Here is a 20,697-nt window from a genome sequence, read left to right as displayed (position 1 = left end):
AGGAATGGGTGACGTTTCTGGTCGAGACCCTTCTTCAGACTGGGCACTGGACCTGCACATGTTTCAGTCAGACCCGAAACTCAGTCTGAAGAAGGGTCTCGACCCAAAACGTCACCCATTCCTTCTCCCCAGAGATGCTGCCTGTCCCGCTGAGTTACTCCAGCTTTTTGTGTCTATCTTCAGTTTAAACTGCAGTTCCTTCCTACACAATAAATCCAATGGTCCCCTGGGCTGTAGATTTCATCCATCAAACACTCTGTTGTCTGTGTTCTATCCCTCGTGCTTCTTTTTCTTGGTTATTCACCTGATTTTAAATTATATTTCCTCCTGCCTGCCTTGCTTTCTGAGATGAATTTTTTGGTTCTTGCTAAAGCCGCTGCTGTTTGCCCAGCGTGTGGGCAAGCCTGTCTGTGCCCATCGCTAACTGGCAACTTGTCCACCGCCAAGTTGGCTGGCAACTTGAATTGGTGTTCCTTGTCACACACAGTCTGGGCCTCACAGACTGACTGACCTCTGCTGCAATATCCACGATCACCAGCATGCCACTTCAGCTCTGCGCAAAAGATGAACCCCAGTAAGATTTCTGCCGCTCAAAGGTTTTTATTTTGCAACTTGTTTGAATCGCTGAATGTTTTTTTTTTTAATTTATTTAAATTTTTTTTTTTTTTTTTTTTTTTTTTTGCTGCTTCAATTTGAGTTATTTTTTGGGTACTGCTTTGCCGGCTATGAAACTGGGTTGTCCTGATGTTCTCCGCGCATGACACTTCCACAGAAAATGGTTGGAGGCCGCAAATCACAACTCGCTGCTTTGTCACATTTGCACACGTGCGTGTCACACAGTTTCTTTCCCCCCCAATCTTTCTCTGCAGGTCACTTATGGCACACTGTCTGTATTGTAGTTCTGCAGGCGGTGATGAGGAAAGAAATCCCATAGTGCGTTGCTTTTGCACACAGAATCTGCCTTTAGTAGACAGTAACCCCAGCACTCGAGGCATAGGTTGTAATTCAAACTCCAGGCAGCAAGGCAGGCCAAAATGATGGACTTTCTTGTTTTGCATCCATTTCTAATATTAAGTAAATGAATTCATGGGTAAGTTTAACGATTCCCCCCCCCCCCCATCATTGCATAAATCTTGCGTTACTCTGTAAATGTTATTGGTGGCTATATAAAATGAACTAAGTATTAATGAATTTGGCAGCTAAAATGTTAAGTGCTTGTTTCATGCTATCAAAACAGTAGCACTGGGGGAAGCAATTGGCAACGTAGTTCTTTGAGCCAACCTTGAATTTCTTTGCCCCTATGGACGTAAGATTTGGAGGAGTGATGGCCTGAGGTGTGACACTTTTATGGTGCGACCCCTCTGAGGCCACACTTGCAGGTGTGACACGACACACTGGTGTTGCACACTTGCCGTTGACTGATGTAGATAGATTGTGTGAGTTAATCTGTGTACAGCTGCTTTATATAAAAACTAAACTGGCCAAAACTTTTTCAGCCAATCGGTTGGATTCCTTCAGCCACCTGGTCCAGAGCAGTACCAGATGCCTCAATCTCCCTCTCCTTGTAACCCAGCGCAAATGCAGCAACAATTTACAGGTTAGTGCAAATTTACTCTCGCACATGTTCAGATTAGCGTACGTCAACTTGGCAAAGCACCAGCGGCCTTCAGTGCTCGCACTCTGACAGGGCATCTGTAAAAAACTTGTCTGTGTTCTTAAATTCCTCTCTGCTGTTTTATACCGAGCCAAATTTGTCACCAAGTGTAGATCTCTTGAGAAGGGTTTTGGTGGAAGGAAAATATTAAGAATCCCCAGGAGTAAATCCAATTTTGTTGCCTGAATGAATTGAAATGGCTCATATGATAGCAATGTCTGAGGAAGCTAGTGAGAGTGATCTACGATCTTGGGGCATTGTCCCAGGAAGAAGGGGAGGCATACTTGGTGTGGCTGTGAAGCTCCGTAGCTTTATAAAAAAGGATCATTCTTAAAAACACAAAAATGCTGGAAAAGCTCAGGTCAGGCAGCGTTATTCAAAGTAGTCCTGTCTGTCGGTGCTTTGCAGACTGGCAGGTTCCTTTTAAGTCCAAGCTCAGCTGGAAGTTGACATCTGGTGGCAACAGGTCCACAAGAAAGTGCTCCAAATAAAAAGTCCGAGCGTTAGCATTTCCCGCGGAGAATGCGTTCCCTAACGTGCAGAAACACTTGCTTGCCACCTTTCTTCCAGAGCCAGTGATCAGCGTCTGATCACTCACCTCCCTTTCCCCACACCCCTCATCCTCCCGTCTAACTTCATCCACCTATGGTCTGGTCCCTGGTTTACGGAAAGTAAACAAAATAATGGTAGTTTAGTTTAGTTTCGTTTAGAGATACAGCGCGGAAACTGGCCCTTCGGCCCACCGAGTCCGTGCCGACCAGCGATCCCCGCACACTAGCACTATCCTACACACACTAGGGACAATTTACAATTATACCAAGCCAATTTGCCTACAAACCTATATGTCTTTGGAGAGTGGGAGGAAGCCAGAGCACCCGGAGAAAACCCACGGCAGTCACGGGGAGAACGTACAAACTCCGTGCCGACAGGATCGAACCAGGGTCTCTAGCGCTGTAAGGCAGCAACTCTAGCGCTGCACCACTCTGCCGCACCATAGTCATGAAATCCTACTGTTTTTAGTAGGTCCTGTGCTTCCTGGATTGTTCAATCTCTCTTGCCAACCCACGGGTTCCTGCTTGTGTGTCCAGGAATGAGAAACAACCTGGGATTCAGAGTTTTGCCTGGCAGAGAATGGTGTTGTCTACAGAACTCTCTCAGCCATGTCAGTTTATGGGGAAGAGGCAGGAAAATGGAGCCGAGGTCAATATCAGATCAGTCATGATCTTATTGAATAGCAGAGCTGGTTCGAGGAGCTAAATGTCCAGTTCCTGGTCTTTTAGTGACGAGTTCAGAGATTAATTTCATCTCAACAAAGCATGGTAATAAGTGGTTTTCTGCTTAGCCAACAACAACGACAGTCGTACATAGAGAGAGAGAAAAATCACACCAAACTAGAACTTATCAAAATCAGTTTTCTAAGGATAGACACAAAATGCTGGAGTAACTCAGTGGGAAAGGCAACATCTCTGGAGAGAATGAATGGGTGACGTTTCGGGCCGAGACCCTTCTGGTCCATACCTTCTCTCCAGAGATGCTGCCCGTCCCGCTGAGTTACTCCAGCATTTTGTGTCTATCTTTGGTTTAAACCGGCATCCACAGTTCCTTCCTGCCACAGTTTTCTAAGGAAATGGACCAATGGACCAGTGCCATGGACAATTAATGGGGGCCATGTTCAGAGTAAAGGGCACGTTCAACAGAGGATACATTTTAGCTCAGTCACAGCAAAAAATATATTTAAGAGTATGCAGAAATACTTTGAATCTGTCTTAAAAAAATGTCCTGGACTCTTTCCAGCAGTAACATAGAAATTAGTTGCAGGAGTAGGCCATTCGGCCCTTCGAGCCTGCACCGCCATTCAATATGATCATGGCTGATCATCCAACTCAGTATCCCGTACCTGCCTTCTCTCCATCCACCTGATCCCCTTAGCCACAAGGGCCACATCTAACTCCCTCTTAAATATAGCGGACCCATGGACCAGGGCCAGTAGTTCATTGATTCTGTATGGAGTGAAAGCTGGGCCACGGCACAGTCTTGTTGGGTGTTAATTGGAGGAAACTGGTAGTGATGGGGGAGAGAGAGGAACATACACTGCTTTCATTGCTTTATTTTCAAAATGGAGACTGTTCCTCGACACAGTCCTAAAATATACCTTGAGAAAACACAAGTCACAATTGACTAGCCGAATAACTGAGGTACCGCTGTAATTGCAATCTTCTAGTTGATAAAGTGGGGGGGACCCTAATCTCATGGCGTTGGGCAGTCATTTGGTGACATTCTTGAGATGAGCGCTGTGAAAGTATTCCTGGCATCTAGTTTCCGAGTCTCTGTGGTACAACCATGTGAATGCATGAATCACTGGCATCAGCACCTACAGCCGCGTATTTAACTGCAAAGGGATGTACACCCTTAAAAAATTCAAAAAGCTGAGCTGAGGTGCACACCCTCCAATACTCCTACAGAAACCAGTGGAGGAAATATTGCTTGGGATGATTGCAGTCGCAAATTCTCTTTCAATTTTGGCTGGAATTTACCCAAGGAGAGCATTAATTCTGGGACCAGATTTTTTGTCAAAAAATATAACAATGACTGACAGCATAATCAATGCGCAAGTTGGCCAGCAATTGTGGTGAGAAATTGCAAATCACCATCAGGTTGAAGGAAGTAGCATCTTGCGCTTAACCTTTCCTTGATTTTCAGGAGATTGCACATTAAACTAACCACAGGAAGTTTAGTCATTATCAGTGTAAGTAAACTTCTAACTGTACGAGAAATGTTAGTGATTACAAATTAACTTCTCTCGCTTAGAAAGTAAATGTGCATGGATTCTCATTTCGTAGGGTTGTGAATCAGTTCTGGGTTTTAAAATGTCAAATCTTTCTTTTATGACTGGGTTTATCTTTTTTCTGCTTGCTCTTAATCCATTCTTTTTCCTCTATTTGCGTATCTGGTTTGACATTGAATTCCCCCTCTAAATCTCTTCCTCTTCTCAGCCCTACTTGTTCATAAGTCACGGGAGCAGAATGAGGCCATTCGGCCCATCAAGCCTACTCCGCCATTCAATCATGGCCGATCTATCCGCCTCAACCCCATTCTCCTGCCTTCTCCCCATAACCTTTGACACCCGTACTAATCAAGAATCTATCCATCTGCGCCTTAAAAATACCCAAACAACGTGGCCTCCACAGCCATAAATTCCACAGATTCACCACCCTCTGGCAACAGAAGGTTTAGTCAGAGGATGTTTATTCCTCAATGCTTTAATCTTGTAGTGAAGAAGCTACTCTGTCGATTCTGTTCACCAAGGTCTCAGACCACCAGACACTGCGCCGTTATCAGCTTGCATTTGCAACAATGTTGTGGGCAAAATGAAGGTAAAACCAAAAGATGCACAAAACGGGAGCAAAAATAACAGTGGGCATGCAGCAAACGCTTCACTCCATCCACATTTGCCCCCCTGTCTTTGTGTGCAGGAGTCTGCAAGTGTCCAGAGACAGAGAGATGGTCTGGTGTTTGTCTCATTGTATTTTTACTGCCCTGAACTTGTCCTCCAGAAGGATATTGATACTGAAATCAGGATTCATGTGAGTGCTTGTTCTTATTTTCCAAGCAGGATTCAAAAGTATCCTGAACTGCAGTGACTCTCCCAGCTATAACTTGGCCATAAGACTAACATGATCAATATTGTTGTTGTACCCAATGTTCCCTGCTTCCTAGAGCAAAGAGACTTGATCATTGTTCATCCCAACCTTCTTGGAGCTGCTCGTTGCAATTCATCAGCGACTGGACCTTTACAACATGTTCTTTGCTCTCTAACCAGGCACTTGAAATCACTGGTTTTAAAAGGATCGCACTGAACACTTAACAAAAATACCCTGATGTACTGGGATTATAAAAGGTGGTATCTTCTCAACGAGTTTGGGGGAAAAAAGCTTTTAAGTTAAATGTCAAGGGTTTCATATTTAGCCTCACGCAGGTGCAGTTAGTGCTGATCTTAAAATGTAGCACTTTAAAATAAAAGATTAGAAGACTGCAAATGTTTAAGGTGGTTTTCAAAATCATTCACTTACACGAGAGCAAATCAGATATTGAAATGTGAAAGTTGACTGCGTAGGGAGTGCAGCGAACCTGACCAGGCTTGCAAATTTAATTTAAATATAACCCAGTCAGGCACATTAATAAAGTGATTTACAGTATCTCTAAACTGCACTGTCACTGATTTCTTTTGGCTGCTATTTCGTATTAGCCAGTACCCTCTGAACCTCAAATAGGTGAGTATATTTGAAATGAGGATTGAATCTCAGAGTGGGCTTTTTGTGCAAGTGAGTTACAACCTGTTACTTTGATGGTGCTTCCACTTTGCAGGGGCATTGATCCTGTTCTTGTTTTGTCTCCCTATCTCAGGTGTGCCGGCACCCAGTCATGGAGTTGTGGTCATGCAGCTGAGTGTACCCAATGGCCCTCAACCCTCTCAGCCTCCCTTGTTACCGCAGTGGAACCAGTGCAAATACTATAGTGTGGAGCAGCGAGGGCAGAAACCCGCTGAGCTTTATAACCCTGATAATCCCTCCCAGGTATCTGATCGGCCTTTAATTATCTGCTTGTGCTTCATGCTACTACCTCAATCATCAATCAGTTTTATTTGTATAGCACATTTAAAAACAACTCGCATTGACCAAAGTGCTTAAATAGATGGTTTAGATGGGCAACGCAGTGCAGCGGTAGAGTTGCTGCCTCACAGCGCCAGAGACCCGGGTTCCATCATGATTACTGGTGCTGTCTGTGTGCGACGTTTGCACGTTCTTCCTGAGACTGCGTGGGTTTTCTCCGGGTGCTCCAGGTTTCCTCCCACACTCCACTTGTACGTTAATTGGCGTTGGTAAAATTGTCCTTTGAGTGTAGAATACTGCTAGCGTACGGGGTGATCGCTGGTCGGCGCGGACTCGATGGGCCGAAGGGCCTGTTTCCGCGCTGTATCTCTAATGTTTCCACTGTAAATGTCGACATGAAAATTTATATTGGGAATATAAAATTAACGGCAGTCTGTGTGATTTTCAAATCCAGAATGGATGTGGTCAAATAATCTCACCTCTCACCATCAAGCACAAATTTGGGCTTAAAACTTCTCTTCAGAACTGCCTAACGCTCCAGATATAATAATTAAAAACAAAAAAGAGAGAGAGAAGTGGGAAGAATAAATATTTTAAAACCACACCTCGGTTTTCAGATTTTTCAATCATATTTCCCTTCAATAGCATAAGCCAATTGGGCAACAAAATAATGAACTCAGCTACACTAATGTCCTTGCTACTACTCATAGGCATGCCCGGGTTCTCTGTTCACTAACGTACATAAGTTGATTTTATCCATCAGTAAGAAAATACAGGGAAAAAATCACTCAACGTGGTGACCATGCCACCACGATATTGTAATGAATGGCATCAAATGCACATCAGACTGATAAGAAAGAACAGCTACTAAAAGTGTAGAGAAAGAGTCCTCCCCTCCATTGGAACAAACAAATGATGCGTATGTCAGACTTTTGAATTTAATAATATAATGGGAGCTTGGTTGTATGTAGTGGTGTTCATATTATTAGTTACTTTCACTCCTTTTGAAGGACACATCGCCAAACTCCGTTGACTGTTATTAGGAAATAATGTTTTTGCCCCATTTCAGTTCTGGGTCAGTGAAGGCTATTATTTTAAATTGGTATTCGATAATCACTATAATAAATCATGGGCACTGTAAAATTAAAGACCTGGTCAGCTTGACCTCCTCCGTCTTTTTTATGTCAACGTTTGCCTCTTAGGCGCCTCTGAAGCAGTTCTGCGATCATGTCCTGGCTACAATGTGAAGCACGGCACTTTGCAGTAAAAAAGATAATGGACGATAGACACAAAAAAGCTGGAGTAACTCAGCGGGACATGCAGCTTCTCTGGAGAGAAGGAATGGATGACGTTTGGGGTCGAGACCCTTCTTCAGATTGAAAGTAGAGGGGGGAGGGTTGGTAGGGAAGAACCGGAGGTGAGAAATGACCAGGATATATCAAGGCTGGCAACAGATGACCTCCAGTCAGAAGAAAGGTCCCAATCTGAAACGTCACCCATCCCTCCTCTCCAGAGATGCCGCCCAGCCCACCGAGCCACCCCAACACCCCTTACCTATTCTCAGCATAAACCAGCATCTGCAGTTCCCCTCAACACAACAGTTGACCTCAGTCAGAGGGAGTTAGATGTGGCCCTGGTGGCTAAAGGGGTCAGGGGGTATGGAGAGAAGGCAGGTATGGGATATTGATTTGGATGATCAGCCATGGTCATATTGAAGGGCGAATGGTGCAGGCTCGAAGGGCCGAATGGCCTCTACTCCTGCACCTATTTTCTATGTTTCTATGTTCCCTGATGGGCCAATTGTTGACTAGGGTCTAGTTCTTCCCCATCAACCCTCAGTCTGAAGAAGGGTCCTGATCCGAAACATCACCCATTCCTTCTCTCCAGAGACGCTGCCTGTCCCGCTGAGTTACTCCAGCTTTTTGTGTCTATCTCCGGTTTAAACCAGCATCTGCAGTTCCTTCCTACAAAAACAAAAAGGATAATGGTATGTGACAACTCCAGCAGTGTACCTCTGAGCACTCGGGTCGCATGGCAATATTGGCAGAGTCCTATGGAGGAGAATCTATAGGACTCCTCTAGTCCTAGGAGCTAGTGGAGTCGAGGGATATGGGGAGAAGGCAGGCACGGGTTATTGATAGGGGACGATCAGCCATGATCACAATGAATGGCCTCATGCACCTATTTTCTATGTTTCTACGAGACAGCCACTCGCCTCTTTAGCCAGTAGGAAAGCCAATGGCAACATTGCCGAATCATCCTTTCCGATCAGTTTAGCTTCCAAAATTAAATAGTGACTCGGCACATAGCATAAAAGAGCATAGTAGCAAGGAAGAACTCCAAGATACAAGATCGCTTACACAATTCTTTGTGCAGCATTATTTATAAGATTTCTGTACTGTTGGTAAAGAAAGGCTGCATCTTTGGGAGGCAGGTGAAAATATATTTCTTTACATGCCCCTTAACTATTCTGTACATTTACAATCACCCATCTCTCTGTGAATGGATCTACGAATAAATCAACTTTGGCAAAAAAACGAAAAAAAAACGTATCTTGGTAATATAAGTTCTCACAGAGCAATGTATTGTCATTGGGAGTTAGTTGAGACGAAAGTTAGCCTCCCGAGTGACATCCTTTGAATTAAAAAATTAATAACTGCTGGCTTGATTCTTCGTCGTTGAGTAGAGTACTGTTCCTCGAGTCTCGGCAACGGAGAACAACAATTAGGGTAAACAGTACTGGGTAATTGCCTGAAAGTCCGCAGACATCTGCATCAGCGTGGGTGCGTTGGGACCCATGTCACACATACTGTGTTCAAGAAGGAACTGTGCAGATGACCTTCTTCAGTCTCCTGGAAGAGAAAGAGGAGTTCCTCGATTCCTTCAATTGAACTGCTGGCTTAATCGAAGGTACACAACATTGCTGGAGAAACTCAGCGGGTGCAGCAGCATCTATGGAGCGAAGGAAATAGGCGCTGCCTATTTCCTTCGCTCCATAGATGCTGCTGCACCCGCTGAGTTTCTCCAGCAATGTTGTGTACCTTGTCACACTACTGTTTGGTGTTGTGACTTTATCAAGGTAAATATTCAGGCCAGATTTCTATCAAGATGGACAAAAATAGCAACACATGGAGAAAGTTTTTTTTGATCAATCCATTCCCCCTGTGATTTATGCTTTGTGAAGTTATCATTTACAGTTTCTCCATGTTATTTTGGTGTGAATGCTGTGAGCGTGTTAATGGCGGAGCATTTTACACATCCCTCTCAGCCAGTCGATCATTTCCTCAGGAATTGACAGCTGAACAGACAAGCTGGGATGCGGGAATCTGGGAGGTCACGGTACAGCTTTTAACCGGAGTATTCACTTTTGTGACTGTGTGTGTATGTTGAAATAGGATACCTCAAATTAGTTAAAACACTTGACTGGGGATTTTTTAAATTTCTTGACTATTCTGTACACCACTGGACGAAAATCTCCCAATTCCGACTTTTGTTTCCTTCCACAGTTAGTAAACGAGGCATCATCAGTGAACAAATTACCAGTTTCTTAAGGGTTTTGTGCAATCGCTCGATTTTAAGTGTTAAATCCTGGCTCTTTCCTGTATTGAGCAGTTGGATTTAACACCTTTGATAGATTTTGGAAGATTTGTGTCATTTGTGCAATCAACTGAATAGTTTTATAAATGTTGTGAAGTCTTCTTCTTCTTGCATATGGCGTGCACAGCCTAAAGTTGGAGGACAACTTGTTCTATTTGATCTTATTTGATTGAGTACGCCAGGTTGATTTGCATTCGTCGAAACAGGGCGGACCACGTGAAGGTTGCAATCTCCCATCCCTGTGAAGCCTTGTACTCGTGGAATAAATACATTGAAATGAAGTACAGACAACAGCATTGTCCAGAACATAATATTTACAGATCAGAGGTTGTAAAACACAACTGTCATCAGATGTAGATATCACGAGTAGCTGAATTAAGGCCCTTCAGCCCAATGAGTTTGCATCGACCAATGATCACCCATTCACTAGTTCTACCCGACACACTAGGGAGAATTTACGGAAGCCTACAAAGACCTGCACGTCTTTAGAACGTGGGAGGAAACCGGATCCCCTGGAGAAAGCCCATGCGGTCACAGGGAGAACATACAAACTCTGTACAGACAGGATGGAACCCGGGTGTCTGGGTCTACCGCTGTGCCACCACCACCCAACTCAACCGCTGCTAAATTCACCAATCCTTCCACCAGATTGGCCGGGTTCATTTTTTAGGAATTCTCTGTTGGTTTGTGCTGAAACTTAATTAATACTTAATTGTGTGAGAAAGAACTGCCGATGCTGGATAAAATCGAAGGTTGACACAACATGCTGGAGTAACTCAGTGGGTGAGGCAGCATCTATGGAGAGAAGGAATGGGTGACGTTTCGGGTCGAGACCCTGCTTCAGACTGAAGTCGGGGGGGGGCGGGAAAAAGATAGAAAGTGGGCGGAGACATGGGACGTGTGCGAGAACTGTGAAGGGGGAGGAGAAGGAGGGAGAAAGCAAGGGCTATCTGAAATTAGAGAAGTCAATGTTTAAACCACTGGGGTGTAAACTACCCAAGCGAAATATGAGATGCTGTTCCTCCAATTTACGGTGGGCCTCACTCTGACAATGGAGGAGGCCCAGGACAGATTGGGAATGGGAGGGGGAGTTAAAGTGTTTGGCAACCGGTAGATCAGGTAGGTTTAGGCGGACTGGGCGGGGGTGTTCAGTGAAACGATCGCCGAGCCTGCGCTTGGTCTCGCCGATGTAGAGAAGGTGACACCTGGAACAGCGGATGCAGTAGATGAGGTTGGAGGAGGTGCAAGTGAACCTCTGCCTCACCTGGAAAGACTGACTGATTGGGTCATCTTGGATGCAGGGGAAAGTCGAGAGGGGGGGGGGGAAAGGGACCAGATGTAGTTGAACATCTCCAGCGGATTGCAGTAGGGAGGAGAGTACCAGGGTGGGAAGAGGGGATAGTGGGAAGGGATTACACAAAGAAGCGACCAGATACCCTAGTATGGAGCGAAGGAAATAGGCAACACCTCATCCTATTGGGGCGGGGGCAGATGTGGGGACAAGAAAGGGCGTAGCCAGAAGGCTGGGGGATAGAGGAGAGTAGGGGGGATAGGGGAGGTCCTTACATTCGAAGCAGACTCCCCAAACGGTGGGAAGAAGTGTAGTCAGGAGATAGCTATGGGAGTCAGGGGGTTTGAAGTGCTGAGCTGAGGATGTCGGTCAGTAGTCTGTTACCTGCGATGGAAACGTAATTGTATTGAAAAGGTCTGTAGGGGAAGTAAATATTGTACAGTTTTAAATTAAAATTGTTTAACCCGTGGTGGTTGCTTTTTACTTTAGATATTTATTTCCTCAGGTCAACGCACAATTAAACAGTCCCCTTAACTCGCCAACCCAATCTCCGACGCCATCTCCAGTGACGAATGTGACAAACGTCTGTCCTGGTCTCGCACCACTGCCACTTATTGCCCAGTTCTCCAGACCTGTGGGGCCAGCACAAGGTGAATAACCCTCCCAATGATGTGTACAATGTGTTGAACATATTATGTATATTGATTGTAATAATGCACGGAAACTTGATAGACATTAAACACAAAATATATTCATTCACAAAACTTTTAACGGATGTTCAGATTTGTAGAAATAGCACCTATCTAAAGGTACTGTGGCGTGTTTTTAATAGACTGTTTAAATGGTTTTGATATTTGTAACCTCTGTCGGCACAGGCAAAGTGGGGTCACAGCCAACAAGTAGTGAGGCCACATTGTCGAGAATATCCTTTCCAAGACATTCCCTACCCTCTCCCTCCCCCTCATGCTCACACATAGACACACGCATACAGTCTCTTTACAACACAAGCAAAAATCATTCAGAACCCCCATACTCAGTTCCTGTTCTTTCAGACCAATTGTGTACATTTGGGACACTGAGAGGTGGTAAATCTGTGGAATTCATTGCCAAAAATGGCGGCGGAGGCCGTCAATAGATATTTTTAAGGTGGCGATTGACAGATTTGTGATTAGTACGGGTGTCGGGGGGGATACGGGGAGAAGGCAGGAGAATGGGGTTAGGAGGGAGAGATAGATCAGCCACGATTGAATGGCGGAGTAGACTTGATGGGCCGAATGGCTTAAGGCTGCCCCTGGAACTTTAGAGCTTATAATACATTATAGGTTAAAAAAAGACACAAAGTGCTGGAGTAACTCAGCGGGTTAGGCAGCATCCGTGGAGAACATGGATGGGTGACATTTTGCTCAGGACTCTTCTTCTTCATTCTGATTGTAGAGAGGGGGTGGTGGGAGAAAGCTGGGAGTGAGGAGCCTCAGGGGCAACTAGGTTATTTACGTAGGTTACACAAAAAAGCTGGAGAAACTTAGCGGGTGCAGCAGCATCTATGGAGCGAAGGAAATAGGCAACGTTTCGTCCCGAAACGTTGCCTATTTCCTTTGCTCCATAGATGCTGCTGCACCCGCTGAGTTTCTCCAGCTTTTTTGTGTAACCTTCGATTCTCCAGCATCTGCAGTTCCCTCTTAAACACTAGGTTAGTTACGTACGCCACTTCCATCTTTTCTCCTGTCCGATTATCCCAATTCTTTATTTCTGGTCCAAACAAACACATTCTATCCACGTTGCTACTTTTCATTATTTACCATGTGCCCAAAATAATAAATATGTTGACAATCCATATCCAGCACAACTCCAGCATTCAGTTTATCCATTGAAACTCTTACTCAGTTTGTCAGATCGGACTCACCTTTAACCATCCATCCTCGCAGTCTTTGATTAACCTGCTGCAGGCATTGAATTGTCTTGCAATCCATTGATGGAAGGGGCTTGTGTTCTTCAGGGACAGATTCGGTTTTCTGTTACCAGTTCCCAATGTAATCATTACCTGAGGGTTAAGTTACACTCTTCTCTACATGTTAAACCTTAATTATTTAACTTGACTCATTGATAAATAAGTGGATTTAGTCAAGGGGGGATCTTATCTCAGGCACCTGCTCTCGGTCAGCCAAGGGACAGCTGGATTTTCCGGCTGCTAACCATTTTAATCTCCCTTCCCCTCACCATCCTCACCTCCCCGCACTCACCCTCTCCTCCACTGCCGGTGTGAAGAATGCTGACTGCAAGCACATATTCCGCTGGTGTAGTCGACAACCCTCCAGCATGGGCATTGAATCCTACTCCTCCACCCAGCTTTTCCTTGCCCCTGCCCCGGCCCAACTTTCTTTCCACTGCCACCACGCCAGTCGCCCACAGTTCCCTCCTCCATCCGAACATCACCCACCCATCCCTTCGGCCCAATGAGTTCTCACCAAACATCAGCCTAACAATACCATCCTAACACATATTATTCTTTAGTTTAGCTTAGAGATACAGTGCGGAAACAGGCCCACCGAGTCCGTACCGAACATTGATCCCCGCACATCAACACTACCCTACACACACTAGGGACAATTTTACACTTATACCAAGCCAATTAACCTTCAAACCACGCAGGTCATGGGGGGAACTTACAAACGCAGTACAGACAAGTCCGGATCGAACCCGGGTCTCTGGCACTGTGAGGCAACAGTTCTACCACTGTGCTGCCCCATCCAATTCTATTCACTCCACATTCCCATCAACCCCCCTCCCAGATTCTGTCACTCTGCACACGAGACACAATGTACAGAAGCCGATGATCCTGCCAGTGGGCACGTGCTTGGGTCGTGCGGGGCAAACGATAGCTTCCGGAGAAAACTCTGATCAGAGGGTAAATGTGCCCCACACACGCGCGCACACACTGAATCTGGGTCACAGGAGCTGTGAGGCAGCCACTATACTGCTGTGCTGCCCCTGTCTTTTTTTTCAATTAGCTGAACAAATACTGGTCAGAAGATATCGGCCAGACCCCTTGGTCAAAAAACTGTAAAGGGCAAACATTAAAACCATATCGAACAAGTTGCATTCATATTTCAAATGGGTTTGCGGGGCACTATCATACAAAACCAAGATGCTTGCTCACCAACATGTCTTGCAGTTGCTGCTCACTATAGTGTACTTATTGATTACGTGAGACGAGAACTCGGGCAAGGAAGCGAGTATTAGGTCAGCTGAATACTGAGCCACAGCTATTTAGAAGCCTGAACTGCCTGTGCCTTTTGTACGTGTCTCAGTCTCACCACCCCTGAGCTCCAGGTGACACACTGAAAGTACTCGGTGTGCTTGCAAAGCAATTGCTTATTTTCCTGTTTCTCTTGATCAGGTGATACTCGCTATTCTTTACTCGGTCAGCCTTTGCAGTACAACCTCCCAGTATGTCCACCTCCAGTAATCCATGGACAGTGCCAGTATTCAGCTCATCAGGTATGGATTGAGAAAAGCGCATGAGGGAAGAGCTGGTCTCAACAACAACTTAGGGCTAATTTTGCTTTGATTCTGTGTTAACCGTGCGAGCTGTGTGAAAATAGAACAAATACTGTATATTGTTAAGAATATTTGCAGATGAATCTTTAAATATTTCCCAACAGTGTACAAGATTTGTTGGCGTGGCGAGTGGTTCTAAGGCCACTGGCATTTGCACTGGGATCCCGGGGATGTGTCGATATTTGCACACAGAGTCCAAGGGACAACCGTTGTTCCTCAATGTCTGTGCCATCCAGATCCACTGTTTTGTTCTCCGCCTTCCTCCCATTGCCATTGAAACACCTCCCTGCATTTTCCGAATAAGTCTCTCTGAAAGAAATGCCTGTTATATAGATCATTTGTTAAATAAAATATAAAAAACCTATTTGCATGTTCTCTACTTCACTTATTTGTAGTTATTTCCTATCCTTAGGCTTTGTGTTCTGTTCATTGATTGAGAGGGTGGATCGCTAACCTGCAGCAGACTAATAGTTAATCTGGAACCCTTTGACTCGATTATATGCCAGTTCATTGTATTTCTTGCTTTAAGTATAATGCTGCCATATAAACAGACTCCATTGATGTATTTCTATTTAAAGGGCCCATGCAGTACAAAACACACTAAACGAGGAAAGAAGCCAACCCTGAAATCTGCATCTACCGATCTTGGCACAGGTGATGTTGGTTAGTATCTGAACCATCACTGCAATTATGTCAATAATTTGTCTTCTCTTCAGAGTTTGCACAGCCGGGCAATGAGATTTATTAAAGGTGGAATCATGATTCATGTACTGCCTGCTGTTAATTTGTTGCTGTCCCAACTTTCAATTATCCAATAATTTCAATTAAGCAATGCAAATAATACAGCAGATCGGGACTTCAAGCACAAATACTTGTCTTATTGGATAATTTGAATGGAGACATTTAATTAAGAGGAAATTGGACAGATTGCAATGTGGGATTTACCAGAATAATACGTGCGCTCAATTATAAAGGGAGATTACATTTCCCTGGAATTTAGAAGATTGAGCTCATTTGCTTCATGTTTAATTGAGGAGAACACCAAAGGAACGTTGGTTTAAGGAGAGAGAAAATATGTCTGCTGAAATAACATGCTGGAGGAACTCAACGGGTCAGGCAGCATCTGTGGAGGGAACGCTACCTGACCCGTTGAGTTCCTCCAGCATTTTTATTTAACCCTGATTCCAGCATCTCTTGTGTCTCTGACTATTTCTGTTGGCTGGGGAGTCTGACGCAAGGGACCACAGCTTAAAAATTAGATACAGGCTCTTTGGGAATGAAGCCAGTAAATCAGAAATCATCTTTATGAAGTGGCAGATTATTGTGGGTCAGTTGTAGATTGTTCTTGAGCACTCCCTCAGGGTTGAGAGGGTCATTTGCTTCCATTCCTGTCCTGTGGACTCTGGGATGACTGATGGATCCAATGTGGACCCTGCAGACTCTGTCTCCTGTTGGGCGAGAGATGGTTTTCAGAGGAGGTGGATAGTTTGAGAGTTGGTGTTCTCCGCCCACTACATACACAGGGTGTCTGTGTGCTCCCGACTCATGGGCCGATTGCCGCGTCTCCCTTTTCAATGGCCATGGGTCAGGGATGCCTTGGAGTCGATGGGTCGTTGTACCTTTTCAAGGAAGCTTTGTGGACGACCTTGAATCTGTCGACCTGCTAATCTCTTGCCATGAAAGAGTTTGAAAAAGAGTGTCTGCCGATTGGAGCCGACCTCGTGCATTCATGGCTCGATACTGGGGATGGACCCTGAGAGGAGATCGTGACGTCCTCCTCAGCCACCTGGTCGAGGAAATACTCCCCAGCCCCATTCGTGTCGATCCCATTCATCTCGAGGCACAGTGGATATGATCTTCACTACACATCAACTCCGAGAGATGCAAGGAGCAGTACCAATAGCTAACCATGACTTGATTTGACCACTAAAGCTTTCGACCTCTTTGTTTGAGAGGCATAATGGAGCACCCTACTCAAATTCGGCTGTCCGTGGAAATCTATCTTCACCGTACAAGACTAAGGGGCAAGCCAGTTAGAACGGAGATGAGGAAACACTTTTTCTCACAGAGAGTTGTGAGCCTGTGGAATTCTCTGTCTCGGAGGGCGGTGGAGGCCGGTTCTCTGGATGCTTTCCAGAGCTAGATAGGGCTCTTAAAGATAGCGGAGATAGAGGATATGGGGAGAAGGCGGGAACGGGGTACTGATTGGGGATGATCAGCCACGATCACATTGAATGGCGGTGCTGGCTCGAAGGGCTGAATGGCCTCTACTCCTGCACCTATTGTCTATTGGCTTCAAGATGCCAACGCTCTAACCAAGGTCTAGACACTAGAAAACATAGACTGCTCCTCATATCTCTAGTCATCAGTGCACTAGCAGAGCCTCCGATCGAGTCAGGAAAAGGGTATTTAATGATCAGCCCTTCAGACGATGCACAAATCTCACGGCAGATCTACCAGGCAACAGTGACCCCTCCCCTCCTACAGGATTCTGAGATATCAAATACTCACATAATACATTGGAGAGATACTAATGACACCGTCTCTGCAAAACCCTTCAAATCCCCAGGCAGAATAAGTGAGCCATCGCACATAACTGCTCGTTGGATAGGGACAGACCTGTGCTCACCAAAGCAAGAAGGGGGCCAAAGACAAGTCTACGGAGTTTGGTCACTTATCACCCATGCTCTCACTGAGTAGTGGAATGGCCTTCAGAGCCTAAATGGCCAACACTCCTGTCTCTGAGACTGTAGTTACAAATGATTAGTATTATTAGAATGTCAATTGTATGTAGAAAAGAATGACTTTTGGGGTAAGGATTTGAGAAAGAGCACAATAGAAAAGGCTTACTGCCCACTTTCATGCTCACTCTGTAATGTTGCGCTCACCAAACACATTTTATTGTTTTGGGTCGACAAAAATGCTGGAGAAAGTCAGCGGGTGCAGCAGCATCTATGGAGTGAAGCACCTGGCCGAAACCTGAAGGAAACAGGCAACATTTGGGGCCGAAACCCATAGGAAATAGGCAACGTTTCGGGACGAAACCCAAAGGGTTTCGTCCCGAAACGTTGCCTATTTCCTTCGCTCCATAGATGCTGCTGCACCCGCTGAGTTCCTCCAGCTTTTTTGCGTACCTTCGATTTTCCAGCATCTGCAGTTCCTTCTTAAACATTTTATTGTTTTGCCTGATATTATTTATCACCATTTCAGTAAAGCTTTTTTTTTTTTGAATTGTCTAAAGTTTCCATTTATCCAATGGCATGATCGTAGAATGCCTTGGATTCACCTCGCCTCTCCCAGTTACTGTAGCTTCTGCTTCACTTCTACCTTCTGTGATCGACCGCACTGTCCAAGTGCTACCGGTGAGGCCTACAGTGTATTATGAAGCCTCACTATACCCTTTGGAAACGCAGGCCCCACTGCCTGAATACAGGCCCCAGCACTCTGCTCGTTTTTAGTTGCTTCTTTCTATTTCTCAACTTTGATCGAGTTTTCATAGAAACATAGAAAATAGGTGCAGGAGTAGAGGCCATTCGGCCCTTCGAGCCTGCACCATTCGCCATTCAATATGATCATGGCTGATCATCCAACTCAGTATCCCATCCCTGCCTTCTCTCCATACCCCCTGATCCCTTTAGCCACAAGGGCCACATCTAACTCCCTCTTAAATATAGCCAACAAACTGTGGCCTCAACTACCTTCTGTGGCAGAGAATTCCACAGATTCACCACTCTCTGTGTGTGAAAAAAAAATGTTTTTCTCATCTCGGTCCTAAAAGATTTCCCCCTTATCCTTAAACTGTGACCCCTTGTTCTGGACTTCCCCAACATCGGGAACAATCTTCCTGCATCTAGCCTGTCCAACCCCTTAAGAATTTTGTAAGTTTCTATAAGATCCCCCCGTCAATCTTCTAAACTCTAGCGAGTACAAGCCGAGTCTATCCAGTCTTTCTTCATATGAAAGTCCTGACATCCCAGGAATCAGTCTGGTGAACCTTCTCTGTACTCCCTCTATGGCAAGAATGTCTTTCCTCACATTAGGAGACCAAAACTGCACGCAATACTCCAGGTGTGGTGTCACCAAGACCCTGTACAACTGCAGTAGAACCTCCCTGCTCCTAGACTTAAATCCTTTTGCAATGAACCCGTCTTTTGTTGTTCTGTACGTTTTCTCCCAAAACTCTTTTACATTCATCAAGTCAGTATTGGTTGCATCACCAATCTAAACCGTTCAACAATTAACTCCGTCCCTCCAGCACTCGCCCTATTTTATTTCAAATGTAACAAGCTTACACTTTGTTCCTTTATGTGCGTTGAAGTGACACTAGCATAAGTACTGTGATACCCTCCCTTACTACTTTGCAATGTGACATCTCCCATGCATACGCTTGAGCCTAGATATTCGAATTGATATTTTATCATCAGCAGTAACCCACTTAAAATAAATGGTTTACCAATATCAGTTGCATTTTGCCAGCTGTATGCAGTGGAATTTAAATTTGACTGGTTTTATAGGGGTAATTTAAAGATTACAGACATAAGCTTGCCCTTCTCATATGCTTGCTGATTATAGGTAGTGGCAGTGCCCTCCCCCCACACTTACTACACACTATTTATTGTTAATGTTTTGCTGAAAATTAAAATCCAATTCTACTTGTCAATGAATTGTCAAGTCAAATAATCCATTGTTTAAATGATTCCCAAATCCTTTGCTACATGTCTGATCCAAAATTGAAGGTGGAAGTGGTTGGAAAGCATATATTAGTGATAGGGTTATTAGGGTCTACTTCCTCTGAGGATCTTCATTTTATAAACTTAAAAGCAAATAATGCTGGTCATATTTTTTTTATAATCAACTGAATAATGTTTATTTCCAGTGACCACATGAGTATTTGCTTCCCGAACAAAAGTCAAAACTGCCGGAAACACTCAACAGGCCAAATAATGTCTGACCTACTGAGTAAGTTCATAAGTGATAGGAGCAGAATTAGGCCATTCGGCCCATCGAGTCTACCCCGCCATTCAATCATGGCTGATCTATCTCTCCCTCTCAACCCCATTCCCCTGCCTTCTCCCCATAACCCCTGACACCCGTTTTAGTCAAGAATCTGTCAATCTCCGCCTTAAAAATATCCATTGACTTGGCCTCCACAGCCTTCTGTGGCAATGAATTCCACTGATTCACCACCCTCTGACGGAAGGAATTCCTCCTCATCTCCTTTGGTGGGGTTTTTTTAAATTTTAAAGCCCCAAGCCCTTACTAACTTTCCAAAACAATTGCAGAGAGCGACTTCTCTGTGGAAATTATTGAGCTGGTTTTACTATTATTTTTACCCATTAATCATAAGCCAGTGGCAAGCCGCTAGTTTATAGCTGTCTGTATTAAATTGCTTGCTGTTTTACATGAATGTTTTTTTGCAGAGTCTCTCTAGCAACCAATGTTTCCATGATGGAGAAAGTGCCTTGTAAACTTGCCACTGCTCTCCTCGATACGCTATCGGGCTCGAGGGATCTATCTCGTCCTAAATCCCTTTATACTTCCATGTAATACCTTGCTGGGGCTTGCTTGCCAATAAGCCTCTTTGGTAACACAATCCTTCCACCAATTCAGTAAATGAATCATTCATGCCAGCAATGACCTTTGGAACGCTCAGTGCCTTTGAGGAGACAAAGTTGTGCTCACTATTTGCCCCCCAGTAGAATTAAGTTGTTTCTGTCACAACTGTACTGATATCATACGTTTCTTTGTGAGATTCTGCATAACTGAAATTATGAACTAAAGGGCAATTATGTTTGAATAAACATATCTGTTATTGGACGGTCAGAGTTAGGAAGGCAGGGGCTCTTTTATGTAAGTTTCAGATTTACTGCATGGATATTTTTTTAAATATATAGATTTTTGGGGACCTGGTAGGACCGGCATTTCGTGCTATCCCAATCGCCCCTTGAGAAGATGGAAAGCCATCGTCTCGAACCACCCAGTCGGTG

At 44.7% G+C, this 20,697-nt stretch overlaps 1 protein-coding gene across 6 annotated transcripts in view; it reads left to right on the top strand.

Annotated features, from left to right (window-relative positions):
• The window catches only part of LOC129714629 (R3H domain-containing protein 2), a 169,723-nt gene that overhangs the window by 143,061 nt on the left and 5,965 nt on the right, over positions 1-20,697 (top strand). For 5 of the 6 annotated variants that reach the window (XM_055664325.1, XM_055664328.1, XM_055664329.1 and 2 more), the window contains 5 exons: positions 1,497-1,597; positions 6,059-6,228; positions 11,658-11,802; positions 14,550-14,650; positions 15,289-15,373. In XM_055664325.1, the coding sequence (XP_055520300.1) occupies positions 1,497-1,597; positions 6,059-6,228; positions 11,658-11,802; positions 14,550-14,650; positions 15,289-15,373 (602 nt within the window). The remainder of the gene's footprint in view (positions 1-1,496; positions 1,598-6,058; positions 6,229-11,657; positions 11,803-14,549; positions 14,651-15,288; positions 15,374-20,697) is intronic. The other variant, XM_055664327.1, reaches the window with a different exon arrangement.

Source organism: Leucoraja erinacea, chromosome 40 (genome assembly GCF_028641065.1).
Source record: "Leucoraja erinacea ecotype New England chromosome 40, Leri_hhj_1, whole genome shotgun sequence".
Lineage (NCBI taxonomy): Eukaryota > Metazoa > Chordata > Chondrichthyes > Rajiformes > Rajidae > Leucoraja > Leucoraja erinaceus.
The sequence above is the reverse complement of the archived record's forward strand: the minus strand, read 5'-3'. Positions and strand labels throughout refer to the sequence as shown.